Source organism: Vicia villosa, linkage group LG5, assembly GCF_029867415.1.
Source record: "Vicia villosa cultivar HV-30 ecotype Madison, WI linkage group LG5, Vvil1.0, whole genome shotgun sequence".
NCBI lineage: Eukaryota > Viridiplantae > Streptophyta > Magnoliopsida > Fabales > Fabaceae > Vicia > Vicia villosa.
This window is the reverse complement of record NC_081184.1, coordinates 148,211,340-148,226,848: the sequence shown is the minus strand read 5'-3', so window position 1 is coordinate 148,226,848 and position 15,509 is coordinate 148,211,340. Positions and strand designations below refer to the sequence as shown.

Genomic DNA, 15,509 nt, shown 5'->3' with positions numbered 1-15,509 from the left:
AAATGTTGAAAATTATGAGTAATGGTAAGCAGTTGGGCCAAACAACATACTTATTGAAATGTGGAAAATTCTTAGAAATAAAGACATTGAGTGACTCACTAAACTCTGATGAAATTATGAGGTCAAATCAAATATCAGATGAATGAAAAAGAAGCACTTAAGTTCCAAATTATAAAATTGAGAGGGTTATACAAAATTATTCAAATTATAGAGAGATTAAACTTATGGAGCCTAACATGAATTTATGGAAAAGAGTGAGTGTACAAATAATAAGAAAAGAAGGTCAAGTTACTAATAATCAACTTGGTTTTATGCTTGAGAGGTCGACCATGAAAGCAATCTATCTACTACGAGGTGTATACATCATTGGATGGACCAACAAAATTTACACTAATTTTCATTGACTTAGTGAAGGATATGATAGAGTGCCTAGAGAAATTTTATGGAAAACCCTAGAGAAGAAAGGGGCTAGGATTTCCTATATTAGATTTATGCAAGATATGTATGAATAGGTATTGACTAGTTTGAATACACAAGTAGAAAGACATGTGGTTCTATGTGATCTGCAAGAAACGATGTGGTTTTGATGATGACGACTGTGACAATTTTCAAGTGTGTTGATGATGTTAGTCAAATGGTTTTGATCATGACATCTCTTCAAATGATTCCTGAAGATGGCATCCAATCAAAGAAGATATATCTCAAGCTTCATCAGTTAAAGATATCAAGTTCTAGTCAACGTGTTAATCATTGATGAATCAATCAAAGGAACTTAAGACTTGAAGTTAAGATCTTGAAGCTTGAAGATTTAAAGGTGTGAAAGCTCGTTGGTCTTACGCTTAGGTTTTTTCCTAGTCTTGGGCATTTTATTATAAAAGAAACAAGAGTAAGTCTTAAGATACTAAGGAAATTACACACGCACACACACACACACACAAATGGTTTCAAATTTTTTCTCATTTGATAAGTCTTCTTAAAACCAATCTGGGAAAGCACTTAATTGATTAAAAAAATTGCAATAAATTAGGAACTTAAAACTACACTACCTAATCAATTAAAAGGTTTTATTAATCGATTAAATTAAAGTATAATGCCCCTTAATCGATTAAGGGTGCTAACAATTGATTAAGTAACATAGAATTTCAAACTTTCCTAATGTATCTTGGTTAATCTATAATACATGGATTTAATCGATTAACTCGTTAAAATAGCCCACATAATCTTTCTTTTTTTAGCCAAAATTTTCTATATAAAAGAGGTTTCTCCCTATTTTAAAACACGCTAGTTATATGAGTAGAAAACTCTTCTATCATTTCTTTCTCTCATTATTTTATAAATTTGTTTTTTACTAAAGTTGTTTTAGTGCCAAGAGAGTGAAAAATTTCTTGTGAGATTTGTTGTATTGGTGTTGTGTTGAAAGTATCCATTTAAGAGTGTTGTTCTCTTGTGATATATTTGTATTGAATTTGAAGGTTGCAAGCTAAACTTGAAAAAATCTTGAGTAAATGTTATTGTGATGAGCATGTATAAAAGTTGTAATTGTTGTCGTAAGGTTTTTGGGTTGATCTTAAGGGTAGGAATAGACTACGTCTACTAATAGAGGCATAAGATCTAACCTATGTAATGAGGGTAATTAACATATACAAGTAGACTTACCTCAAGTAGAAGCTAACACACAAGAAAATTAAAAAGATATGAATCAAGCAAAATAAGTACCGACTAAGAGAAAGAGGCAAAAAAACATCAAAGGTTTTAGAATGATTTTGATGAAGTTAAAATGACCAAATGTGTGAAGAAATCTATTTTCAAATATCGTAAACTAAAACTTTCTCCATAAGGGAAATGGTCTAGCACTAGTCACTTGAAAAAGACACTTTAAAAATTGCATGCATAAGAGGATACACAAGACTACTAAAAGGAAACAATCTTTTATTCCATTTAATCCTTCTAATTCATTTAACCCTTTTATGAGTTCTGATGTTAGATACTCTAACGAAAAGATGAAAGAAATAATTGAAAAGTCTATCATGGTTCACGAACATCCTTTTAGATTTTTAGGGGATGATATTTGAATGTGGGCCTTCCAAAATGCAAACTCATATTTTCATTAGGTTGCACGTAAAACTATAAAAAAAATGATTGTTTGGAACTATATGAGATGGAGAAGAAAATTTTGAAGATTGTTTTAGAAAGTGTGAGAAAGACTAGTTTAACTAGAAATATGGGGAAATTTAGTCATCAAGTAGCTTAATAAATGGTTATTACAAGACAATTTATTGATGTTGGATGTAATCTTTAAAAAAATTGAGTTTTGTAAAAGCTCTTACTCTAAGGCATGGTATTGACGTGGACGCTTCCATTTGTAAGTGTTTGATAGATTAGGGATTGAAAATAAGGTTATTTAAATATTAATTGATAATTCTTCTTATAGAAATTCATGCTAAGATATCTCAAAGAGTATTTATCTCTAAGTAGTAAGTTGTTTCTAGGTGGCTCTTTGTTTCAACTACTTAGAGATAAATTCTCTTTGAGATATCTTAGCATGAATAAACTCAAACACTTCATTGGAGCTTTATTTGAATAAAAAGCTCCAATGAAGTGTTTGAGTATAATGCTTGATAGAAGAAAAGTTGCAAAGAAAATCAGCTTAGTAGAGTAAACCTAGGGTATGACATCCTTTTGTTTCTCCCTAAATCCAAATATATAAAGGTTAATTCCATGATTACAAGAGTAAAATAGCCGAAATCACAAAAAGTAAGAGAAAGCGCAGCAAAAGAAAGAGAATATGTAACTGCTTTGGGCTGCTACGGGGGTGTAGTGTAGGCTATGACTGTAGTCTTGATGACCGTAATGCTGTTTTTATTTAAACTAACATTCATAAAGTAACAACGCTCAAGATATCGTCAACACATCAATCCACAAGAAACCATCTACATACAATAAGAACGTGAACACCACCAATATATATCTTGGATGCTACATTGTGAAACTCAAATATTGATAATGAAAGCATTTTTCACGGAAAGAATGAAACTTAAAGAAGTTTGAAAAAGATCTCTAGGATGGATTGCAAGTGCATAAAAAAATTTGGTGCAAAGTTGGTGTTCTTACATAATCTCTTATCTTGTAACTAAATATTTACTTTATTTATCTAACATTTTTATATTTTACATTAGAAACAAATGCATTCAAAAGCCATTGAGAATATATTACATGTAAAAACCATTTAACTTGAAAAACAATGGGTATGCAACAAAACTAACATTTGTTCTTCACCAAGATTAATAGTGATGATGATGAATAAGATTCGTCAAAAAGTTTGTACTTGTCAATTGAAACCAAAATAATGTAAAATGTTTTTTTTGTGTTTTAATAAATAAGATGTGTGTGTGCGCGCGCGCGCAAATGACTAATGCAAGTCACATGTGCAAGAAGTTCTTAGAATATGGTCACAATAGTAGAACATGCAAAAAGGATAAACAACTTACAATTATTCCAGGGGAAATGCAACAATTGTTACTGAGCCACCTACACAGGCAAGTTAGGCTCCATCTGTCAAAAAAGTACCTAAGAAGTTGGTTAATTAACTAAAATTTATTTACTTATTTATGCATGAATGTTAACGGTTTGTATGTTTTTCAATAAGGGAGGCCCAAAGGTAGTGTGAACAAGGATGGACCAAAGAAGCAAGCAACTAAATTATCAATGAAAAAGAGCCAAGCATATGCATCTCATGTATTTGAACCTGAACAAGCTGCAAGTCATGTCCTTAAACCTGAACCACTTGCAAATCATGTTCCTGAACTTGAACAAGTTGCATCTCCTGAATTTGAGCCACCTCCATCTCATGTACCTGAACCTGAACAAGGTGCACATCATGTCCCTAAACTTGAACAAACTGCAAGTCATGTCCCTGAACCTGAACAAGCAGCATATCATGTACCTCCACCTGAACCACCTGCAATTCTGGTATCCAAATTTGACACTCAAGCATTTGTTGAGCAAAATATTCACTTGAAAAAGTTTTCTTAGTTAGACCCTAAAACATTGACATCATTACTAAATAATGAAGACTATGGAGATAATGTGATTTTAGATATTCAAACACTTAGTATTAACAAAAGTCCAACCAAACAACCTACTCCTGCCAAGCCAACATTAAGTGGTGTCAGAAACTTCATTGGTGTAAGATCCAAAATATCTAAGTCAACTAAGTCTCCAGCCAAACTACCAAATCCTGCTAAGGAAACTACTTACAAGCCAAGTATAAGTGATCTTGTAAGTTATGCAATGGTCATTACTGTGTTATACTTAGTTTCATTCATGTCTCAATTATGCTAAAATTGTGTTATCATTATAAGTAAAAAGCATGATATCAAAGAGGAAAAAGGTCAATCAAGTTCCAAATGTGAAAAGAAAGAATGATAGACTTATGACACTCAAGACACAGAACTTTGTGGGGCCTGGAAAGAATTCGAATGATCCACTTGTGATCCCTGAAGAAGAAGAACCAAAACTAGTTAATGTCACTACTAAGAGAATGAATAGTTGGAAGAAAATTTAAAAGGGTCTGACTAAATGATGCACAAGAATGTGAAGTTTTGTAGTTTCTTATCATGAATTATGTATCAGTAGTTTTCTGTCATGAACTATGTACTTTGGCATTTTGTGTACTCTAAGTTATGTATCAATAGTGTGTACTATAATCGTTCTATTGCTTATGATATAACTAGGTTGTATCTGTTTTGGTACTATAAGCATTCTATAACTCTTTTGTGTACTATGGCCAATGTATGAATATTAAGCCAACTATGTTATAGTCAGTTCTTACCAGATAAGTGTTTGTATATTTGTTTTGTAATTTCATAGCAGGTTTCTAATTATCAAGTTAAGGCATGGCCATCATAATGAGTTAAACATATAGCCAATATTCAGCCAAATATAACTATTAAACATTAAGTCAACATTTAACTGGATTCCTGATATGAGCTTAACAGGTTTCTTAATGATCAATTTTAGTCCAATTTCATACCAACATTAACCCAACATTAACCCAACATTAACCCAACATTAACTAATTTGAGTCCAACAATTTAATTGTTACTATGCAAAATTTTCCCAACATTAACATTTCATTTCAATACAAAAAGTTTTTGCCAGCCTTAATTCAATTTCATTACCAAAAACATTGTCAATACATAAAAAGTATACATTAAACAATACATCAATATCTCTTAAGTGAATCCTTCAACAATTACATTTGAATATAAAGTACACATTAAACACAAACGAGATTACAATAAGTAACATTTTCATTTTTTTCAAAATATTTCTCTAATTTCAGTTTGTTCTTCAAACTCTTATTCATCTTCTTAGAATCTCCATACAACTCCTTCAAATAACTCATAACTTCATTCATGTTGCTCTCATATTCATTTCCAGCTTTTGCTCCCATATCTTCTTCTCATATGAATAAATCACAAGTGTCATCACCTCTCCAAAATGGACATCTCCAAAAAAAAAGCTTACCTTTGTGGGTCCCTTCTTGCACTGATACGATATCATCCGACCTTGTCAATTACACAAATGTAGACCTCGACTTTTTAGAGATGAGGATGACATGGATGATACATTGGTTGAATATGTCTTAGAAGATAACATTGCTTCTGCCGTGGTATTTATAGTTGGAAAGAACGAGGAAAAAGAAGAACGAGTATGTCAAAGAATTAGGGCACACACATAATACCTGGTTGGGTTTTATTGACCATTCCAAAAAGTAAATAAATAAACTTTTTATGCAAGGAAATTCATTTGACAACTCCAATAAATAATAAAATATAAAAAAAAATCACATGTACTGTCATATCAACTTCCGTTACTCAGATCTAACGTCAGGGCGATAAATCTTTAGAGAATAATTCTTTAAACGACAAGTAAAAATAACTAACTTTACAAAGACCTTAATTATTGAACCCTTTAATCAATTCAATTTTATCACATTTTATATATGTCACCTGAATTCATCAATTCAACCAAAGCATATTACATTCTAGTTAATATTTTTAATGTAAATAAAATACTTTAAAACAATTTGTAATTCTTAAATTAAAATCTAAAAGTAACTTAGTGATTTAAATTTCAACTATATGAATGAATACCCCAAATAGTAAGTAAATAAATATAGAAAGTCCCACTCCATTTTGGCAATCAATCCAAATGGCAACAACACAACGCATACACAGATAAAGCAACCCAATAATTTCTCTCCACTTTCCTTCCACTAGCAGCCATAAAAAAAAAACACTGTCACAAAAAACAAGAAAGAGCAAGGAAACCACACCAATGGAGTGGATGATGCGAAAGACCAAGACCAAGACGAAGAAAAAGCCGCCTCGATTGGAGCGACTCAACGCCAAAAAAAACATCAATTACCAACTCCCCACCACCACCGCCGCCGCCGCCGCCATCCCGTCTCCATCTCCATCTCCATCTCCCTCCGATGAAGAAACCAGTCTCCGTGTATTAGGAATCGACGGCGAATTCGACCGCATCTTTCAGAGCTTGGGCCTTTCTGGTCCTGAGGATTTCTCTATCCCAACACAAGATTGGGAAGCTCGAAAGGTTCGCTCTTCCAACGTTGGTTCAATTTCAGTTTCTGAGGATTCTGCTGTTGTGATTGTTAGGGATTCGCCTTCTTCTTCAGGGGAACATAATGTTAGGGGTGTTGTTGATCCGCTCAGAAACGGTGAAAGGAGTGTGCTTTTTACCGATTCTGGTTCTTTCACTACTTCACATGATTATGATAGTGATGGTGGTGGGGAGAGAACGGTGTTTCCTTATGGGTGGCTTAAACCCACTTTTTCTTCGTGGCAAAAGGGTACCATTCTCGGAAAGGGTTCTTTTGGAACGGTTTATGAATGCCTCACCGAGTAAGTTTATTATCATTGAATGCTTACTAGTTTCATAAATAATGTACATACATGAGCTCAATTGTTTTGTATCAAATCTTTGTTTAATGACCATTAAGTCATCCAATTGTTTAAGCTTTATGGCTTGCCTTGTTTTGACTGACGAAATATGCATGTTCTTTTCTTGCAGCGATGGAAACTTTTATGCGGTGAAAGAGGTGTCTTTGTTGGATGATGGTCACCAGGGGAGACAAAGCATTTTCCAACTTCAGCAGGTGGGAGGAGTTAGTCTTCGAATTGAATTTGATGAGATGTTCATTCCAACTTATATGTTAGTAATTTTTTATGCATTATCTTTCTTAACTTCTTTTCAGGAAATATCTCTTTTGAGTAGGTTTCAACATGAGAACATAGTTCGATATTATGGCTCAGACAAGGTATGTTCTTATCTAGTGTGCAAGCTTATTAGTCTGGTAGAATGTGATTGGATTTTTATGACTGAGGAATTTGAAATCAGCATTTTGCAAGTGTGGTAGCATTTCTTTTGCTGAAAAATCGCTTTCTTCATTGAGAATCTTGAAAATTTTGATAATCCTCAGATTACGTAGTCTTTTGTAAGTTTGTTTACTGTGATGGGAAGAGGAAATGATATATCTTTGTAACATCAATTGTGTCTAATTAGATACCAGAGTGCTATTTGAAGGAGATAAGTTGTTCATAATATGGGTCATTTAGAAGATAAACGTGGTAAAAACTTTGTCGGGAAATGGGATCCTACGCCTAATGCTTATGCAACAAAATGGAAAATGTTTTTCATCAAATATTTTTCTATTAAAAAGCTGAATCAATTATTTTCTAATAGATCATGCAATGTGAAAGTTAGCAATTCATACATACATTTATTTGGGAGTGTTGCAGTTCAAAACCCTTAATGTCGTTTGAGCTGTTTTTATGTAAATTTTGAATCGCAAATGCACATTAAGGTTTCCTAAAAATAAAATAAAATCTCTTTTTAGGTTGCGCAAATCTTTATTTTTCTTAATCTATTTTGCATCTTTTATAATTTATAAAATTTAAAGAGGTTCTTTGTAGGTTTTCCCAACTACGTTAATTTTTCCATTTGAAAAAAAATAGTTTGATTTAAGTGACTGAATTTTTATTGTTCTTCGAATTCTTTTTAATGATGATTGGCTAACTATATAATGCCTAATTACATATTTTTCCTGTTTATAGATTGTGCTTATTGATTAGTAAATATGTCTTTGTTTAGTTATGCATTCTTTATATTTGAAGTAAATTCTGATTTTAGTCTTCGAATCACAATTTTTAAAATTGAAATAGCTCAATGGTTTCAAGATATCATGCGATGATCAAAATTCATCTGAGGGCCAATTTGATCTCACTGATCTTATGTAGAGCAAATTGATATCCAAATGTTTTTCAGGACCTACTTAAAATTTACTCAAATTATTTTTCTGTCTAGTTCTGTTCACTCAACAGAAATTGCATTTCTAGTGTTTTTATCTCCATCTCTTTGTTATTTATATTATTTATGTTTTGGATTTCTCAGAATGAAAGCACACTGTATATATTCCTTGAGCTTGTGTCAAAAGGGTCATTGGCCAGTCTTTATCAAAGCTATCACCTAAATGATTCTCAAGTTTCTGCATACACAAGACAGATTTTATATGGCTTGAAGTATCTTCATGAAAATGATGTGGTCCACAGGTAACATGAGTGGATTTGTTATTGTTATGCAAGCAATTCAATGACTAATTCTATCACAATAACAATTTTATTTCTCAAAATTACACTTATTTATTGCGAAGGGTCAAGGGATTTTTAATGTTATGGGGAAGTATATTTGAATGTTTTTTTTAATAAAGGAGGTTCTTCAAACTATATCTGTGTGTGCACATGTTCAACTTTGTTAAAACTGGAATCTTATTCCAGGTAGAAACTGGATGTCATGGCGGCATATCTTACAGGGTTTTGATTGACATTTTAAAATTCAGCTTCTATAAAATCTTTGGAACTTATTAAGCTTAGTGTCAGTCATGATTTTCAAAGTCTATTTAGGTCTTGTACTCCATTTTAATTTAAAACTACATCAGTTTATCTTTTTACCCAATAATTTGCATCCAGTAAATCTTTTCGCGGTGATTTTTTTTTTCTGATATGAAAATGCACAACATTGAACCACGGTAAAAAAAGATGAAACTAGGATGGAGTGCTTGGTCATTGATTTCTGATATATCTTGAATTTATATTTATTTGCTGTGTGTCTGCACTCTAATCTTTTCAATTCATTTATTACATTTTAAAGGGATATCAAGTGTTCTAATATACTGGTTGATGTAAATGGTTCGGTCAAGCTTGCAGATTTTGGGTTGGCAAAGGTAATCTTCCGCAAAACTGAATTTCTCTTTTTCGGAATTTTGCTAATACACAATCCCCAAATTCTGGCTGCTCGAACTCATAGCTCATAATTTTAGTTCTTTTACCTTCTCAGGCAACAAAATTAAATGATGTTAAATCAAGCAAAGGCTCCCCATACTGGATGGCTCCCGAGGTTTGCCTCTGCCCTTGTAGAATCTTTTTAAAGTAATACCTTCAAAGAGATGAAGTAGAATGAGATAATGTTTTAATATGACTATCTAATTTATTTGCACCTTTTAACACATATCCTGAATGTTGATTTAATACCATAAAATTTAACAATCCATAAATTAGTCTATTGCAGTATGTATACATATCCTGATAAATGAATTTTTATGCAAATGAGCTTTTTAAAATTTTGACTGATTTATCTTTGAATTTTTTACCATAGGTTGTTAACTTAAGAAACCAAGGTTACGGGCTAGCGGCTGATATATGGAGCTTAGGATGCACGGTTTTAGAGATGTTGACGAGGCAGCCACCTTACTCTGAATTAGAAGGAGTATGTAACACTTATTATAATCTTCTTAAGTTTGTTACTTTCCCATTTTCCTTGCTGTTTTTGCTATTCCATTCCTTTGAATCACCTTATGAATATTTAATGTTTGGAATTTAGTTTAGTTGGCTGCTTTGTCTAGAATCATTAAGTTAGATATACTAACTGTACTTGCTTTTCCATTTGGATAATTGGTGATAATATCGATATATATTTTTTTGTCACTACAGATGCAAGCAATATTTCGGATTGGTCGGGGTGAACTTCCACCGATTCCTGAATCTCTATCTAATGATGCCCGAGATTTCATTCTTAAATGCTTACAAGTTAACCCAAGTAAACGGCCTACTGCAGCTCAGCTATCAAATCATCCATTTCTAAGGAGACGATTAAGCGCAGGTTCTCCACGTGTTAATAGTATTGTTCAGCCATAAGTGCTCTTGATCACTTCCTATGTTGGCACTGAGAAGGTCAAATTTATCCCCTATTTCTCAAGTTAATCCTTACACATCTTGAGTTTAGATCGGTGAAAATATCCATGAAATAGCATGGGTTTGCACAATATGTACTGGAGTTGGACCTCAAGACTCACTGGTTTGCTTATCTCTATCACCTCCTGTGTTGGACCACCATGCCAATCCCATGCTGAAAATAGTTTCATCAAAAGGCAAGAGTGCATTAACAAAAGCAAGAGTTCCAGGATGCTAAATTTTCACCTTTATGTCACACAAGAAGAAGCAATGGCTCCTTATCTTGCAGTAAGGAACTTCTTATGACTGGAGGGGGGAATCGGAGAAGTAAAGAGGAGATACTCTTCAATTCCAATCAAGTGCTCTTTCCTGTAGTATGCAGTCAAAAGGAGATTGCAAATTTGCAATGAGCCTGCACAATTGGTCATTTGGAACAGAGTTGTCGAAACATGCAGTCATATCACTTCTACCGCTGCTTTTCAAGTCATAATTCCAATCCTAAAGCAATGGTTATTGCATTATCTGCCCATATACTCACTTGATCCAATCAGGGCTCATACTCTTGGAATTGTTATTGCATGGAAATTCTACATTCACTAGTATTGCAAAGCGGTTGCTGATATTTGGTTTTGGTCATGAAAGATGCTGCAGCTAGTGTACAAATGTTGTGTTATCTATGCCATTAGAGTGCGAAGTTGTACATGAGTTTTTGTGTGCAGTTAAACTGTATATAATTACCGCACTGTTTTTTTCTAGGAAACTACAATAATTTTATCTAGTTTGTTTTTATTTTGTGAATTGATTCTTGTATCTTTAGAATGCAAAAAGTGTTCTCTCTAATGTAGGTGAACCTTAACTCATTTGTTGGAGGTGGCGTTGTACTCTGGCTATATTGCTCAAAATGAAGAGCGTTCTTTAATTTTCTTTTGCAAGCTTATATATAATGAATAGGTGAAGCTCAGTGACATGTACTTGAAGACTCCGTTCCTCTCAATCTATTTCCCCCTCAATTTCTCTAAACAGAACTAAGAAATTGTTAGAAGAATAACACCTAGTTGGATTTGAACCGAGATGAGCACACTCTCAAGTCTCAAGCTTTTTCCAACAAACCAATTTCCCATGTACTTGTTATCTTAGCTTCGTGTTATGGTTAATATTATATTAATTTGTGAATCTGACTTTGTTTGAAGATTTGCTTGTTGTTACTCATTTTTTAATTTTATACTATTTTATTTTCTCCACTTGTTATTTTATTTATTTCTTTATTGCTAGATGCACATGTCTCTGTGATCCGTTGGACTAAATTATTGGATATACGGGTGAATTATTAGATTCCACGGACATCATTATGACAGAAGTTTTTATTTTCATTTTCTTAGAAGATTCAGATTGAATAAATGATGTTTTTTCACACTAAACTATATGCAGCTTTAGGCTTGAAGACCTGATACAAGTTAATCCAAGAGTCAGCTAAATGAGTCAAGGTTTGTCTTGTTTCAAACATCAAGATCTGTTGTAGCTTAAACTTTTTAACTACAAGTTTAAAAAAGATATTACAAATCTCATGCATGGTACACCAACTTTTGGATCTTAATATGCCTCTAAAGTTACATTTTACTGCTGTTGCAATTGCTTTGTTATATTCTTTTACATCTTATGCAGCTGATTATCATGAAACCTTTATTCAATGCTTTAAAAGTTATTCTAATTATAACTCCACTTCAATCTCTAAGGTTGTGTTCACCCAAACACACTCCTCACACTCATCTATACTCCGGTTTTCGGTTCAAAACCTTAGATTTGCATCCAACACAACTACAAAACCTCTTGTCATTGTAACACCTCGTGAAGTTCTAGAAATTCAAGCTACTGTAATCTGTTCCCAACGCCATGACATGGAGATTCGAATCCGAAGGGGCGGCCATGACTATGAAGGTCTGTCCTATGTTTCTAAATTTCCGTTCGTTGTTATTGATCTAATAAACCTTCGAGAAATCCAAATCGACTTAGAAAATAGCAATGCGTGGGTTCAAGGAGGGGCAACGGTCGGCGAACTTTTGTACAAAATAAGCCAAGAGAGCAAAACTCTCGGCTTCCCTGCAGGTGTTTGTCCTACTGTTGGAGTTAGCGGACTCATCAGCGGCGGTGGCTATGGTTTCCTGATGCGTAAACATGGTCTTTCCGCCGATAATATACTTGACGCTCACATAATTGATGTGAATGGTAGAGTTCTTGACAGAGAATCAATGGGTGAGGATCTGTTTTGGGCTATTAGAGGCGGTGGAGGAGCAAGCTTCGGAGTTATCGTAGCATGGAAGATAAAACTTGTTCATGTTCCATCCACTGTGACATTGTTCAATGTTCCAAGGACACTGGAACAAAATGGAACCATACTTATTCGTAAGTGGCAGTTAGTGGCAAATAAGCTTGATAAAGACCTAAACATTAGGATCATTTTGGAAAGGGCAAATTCAAGAACTCAAACAATAAAAGTCACATTTGAATCCTTGTTTCTTGGAGGTGTAGATAGACTCATTCTTCTGATGGAAGAGAATTTTCCGGAGCTTGGTTTGGTTAGAGAAGATTGTACTGAGATGAGTTGGATTGAATCAGTTCACTACCTTGCTGGTTTTACAAAGAATCAACCTCTTGAAGTTTTGTTGAATAGAACTCATGATGGTGTGTTGTTTTTCAAGGCAAAATCTGATTATGTTAGAGATCCAATTCCTGATATTGGATTTGAGGGGTTATGGCCAATGTTTTATGAAGACGAGGCGAAAAAGGCGGTGTTAATATTCACTCCTTATGGTGGCAGAATGGACGAGATATCGGATTCGGAAATTCCATTTCCACATAGAGCTGGAAACATTTACAAAATTCAGCACTTGGTTTTTTGGCAAGAGGAAGGTGATGAAGTAGAAAAAAGGCACATAAATTGGATGAGAAAACTTTATAGTTATATGGAACCTTTTGTTTCAAAGTCTCCAAGAGTTGCATATGTGAATTATAGAGACCTTGACATTGGAGTGAATAGCATTAATGGATACACAAGTTATAAGAAAGCTAGTATTTGGGGTTTAAAGTATTTCAAGAACAACTTCAAAAGATTGGCAATGGTTAAGACCAAAGTTGATCCTCTAAATTTCTTTAGAAATGAACAAAGCATACCTTCTATGCCTAGTTTTGATAACATAACAATGGATAGTAGTATATTGCCTTGTGTGGAAGGGGTGCAATTAGAATTTCCTAGAGCCGTACATGCCATAATGTAAAATAAGTTACTATGTGGTTTCTATTGTATGTGTATCTAATTTGAGAAATTTGATCTTGATGTTAACCTCATTTAATAATTTTGTTTACCTAAATACATATTATTTCATGTCTGTCTTGGAAGTTTGTTTGTGCTGATTTCCTTAGATGAGTTTGTTGTAACAAATTGAATTTGGATATGGAATTTTTATACAAACCTTGGAAAATGATTTATGGTATATTTTGTATTGAGAAGTTGCTTAAATTTTATGAAATTTCTACAAATGTCCTCGCATCGTTTGGATATCAAGGTCATCTGAAATGTCTAGAATACATAGAAAATGTCTGAATTTAAAATTCGGATGTACCACATATTACAAGAGCTCTTAATTTCATCTGCAACGTCCAGGATGCAAAAGAATGATGTCTGAATTTAAAATTTGGATCTACCATATATTACAAGAGCTCTTAATTTTATTTGCATCGTCCACGATGCACAGAGTGACCTACTTTAAGAACCATGTAGGCCTATGCCCCACTATAATTGAAACATTTCTTAATACTATATTATAAAGGTACATGCATATTATATTAAATAGTTCTTTTATTTAGTTTGTGTTTTAAATTCTGCTGCAAAATAGTCAATTTCATAATTATAAAGTTTCTAAGGCCATCTCCAATGGTGCAATCCATTTTTGAGTTCTTTATGGGTCCCACCAGCCATATCATCTCAAAATAATTTATTTAATATTTATTTTATTAGTTTAATTTAAATGGGTCCCACAACTTTATCTCATAAATTAATTTGATTCGGTACCACAATTTTTTACTAGTTGCATTGCAATGCAACTCTACTATGACATGACATTTTGATTCAATATTTAATTATTATATTAATGTCTAGTTGAAGAACTCATTGAAAAATACCACCATTGGAGATGTTCTATCGGATTCAATGGTTTTATCTTACTTTTATTAGATAGTGTATTTGTAGAGTATTAACAAATGAATGACTTATGAACGGTTAGACATGTTGAGACAAAAAGTGTTGTACACGTTCAATTAGTAAATAAAAAGTTATTAATATTTTTAAAATATTAAACATTATAGAAAATAATTATCATATTTATTTATAAATAGTGATATATTATTCAGTGTTATAAACTAATAAATTTCGCTCCACTGTAAAAATTTTCTGAATCCGTCCCATGACGATGCACAAAAAGTCGGACGTAACATATTACATGTAAGCTCAAATTCATTCAAAAAATCCAAAATACAAAAAACAAAATCATGAATGAAATTAAAAATCCGTCCAAAATGCAAAAAGAAAAATCATGTATGAAATTAAAAACCCGTAGTGGCTTTTTGTTTTCCTTATTCTAAAGTTTTAATATTTTAAATGTAATTTTGTAAGGATTTTGAAATTCGAAATTGGAAATTGGAACACAACAAATAAATGTATATTATTATCATCTCATTGAAGAATCCACAATATTCAAATATATTTATTTATACGTCTTCAAATAATGCAAAAAAATATTTGTAAATTTTATAGAGTGTGTTTGTGTCAAGTTATAAAATTACATTCTTTGGATTATTATTTTTAGGAATAATGTTCCCACTTATGCGTTTGGACAAAAATTAAAGTTCCTAAAAATATTTATAAATTAATTTTATTTAAAAATTATAAAAATAAAAATAATGAGTAGAAGTGGGAAGTCATAGGTAGTTAAATTTATTTCCATTGAAATCTTGAATTCTCATCTTTTAATTATGAGAATAACTATAGAAAAGATTACGTGTAAACCACATTTTTTGGAATAAAAAATATTCGAGAAACATTTTTAAAAACTTGAAAATTACATTTTATTGCATTTACAATATTACATTCTTGAAAATGTTATTTCATTCCTTAAAACAAACGCACTCATAGGGTTTAAGAGA

General features: G+C 32.6%; 2 protein-coding genes across 3 annotated transcripts; both read left to right on the top strand.

The window, feature by feature from the left end:
- The first annotated feature begins 6,199 nt into the window (after positions 1-6,199).
- LOC131603106 (mitogen-activated protein kinase kinase kinase 1-like) lies at positions 6,200-11,215 on the top strand. The gene is made up of 8 exons (XM_058875364.1): positions 6,200-6,929; positions 7,099-7,183; positions 7,283-7,345; positions 8,479-8,636; positions 9,235-9,307; positions 9,421-9,480; positions 9,739-9,849; positions 10,074-11,215. The coding sequence occupies exons 1-8, from the start codon at positions 6,343-6,345 to the stop codon at positions 10,275-10,277; spliced, it is 1,341 nt and encodes a 446-aa protein (XP_058731347.1). The 5' UTR covers positions 6,200-6,342; the 3' UTR covers positions 10,278-11,215.
- A 168-nt stretch (positions 11,216-11,383) lies between these two features.
- On the top strand, positions 11,384-13,754 carry LOC131603105 (tetrahydroberberine oxidase-like). 2 transcript variants are annotated; one of them, XM_058875363.1, is made up of 2 exons: positions 11,384-11,797; positions 12,047-13,754. In XM_058875363.1, exon 2 carries the CDS (start codon positions 12,209-12,211, stop codon positions 13,583-13,585), a length of 1,377 nt encoding a protein of 458 aa, XP_058731346.1. In that variant the 5' UTR covers positions 11,384-11,797; positions 12,047-12,208; the 3' UTR covers positions 13,586-13,754. The 2 variants fall into 2 exon arrangements, with proteins under 2 accessions (XP_058731346.1, XP_058731345.1); XM_058875362.1 differs by having other exon boundaries at positions 11,384-13,754.
- Positions 13,755-15,509: the final 1,755 nt, after the last annotated feature.

Coding starts and splice junctions, on each gene's coding strand:
- LOC131603106 (XM_058875364.1), top strand. CDS start 6,343: ATGGAGTGGATGATGCGAAAGACCAAGACCAAGACGAAGAAAAAGCCG. Junction 8,637..9,234: donor GAAAATGATGTGGTCCACAG/GTAACATGAGTG, acceptor TACATTTTAAAG/GGATATCAAGTGTTCTAATA. Junction 9,850..10,073: donor CTTACTCTGAATTAGAAGGA/GTATGTAACACT, acceptor TTGTCACTACAG/ATGCAAGCAATATTTCGGAT.
- LOC131603105 (XM_058875362.1), top strand. CDS start 11,882: ATGGTACACCAACTTTTGGATCTTAATATGCCTCTAAAGTTACATTTT.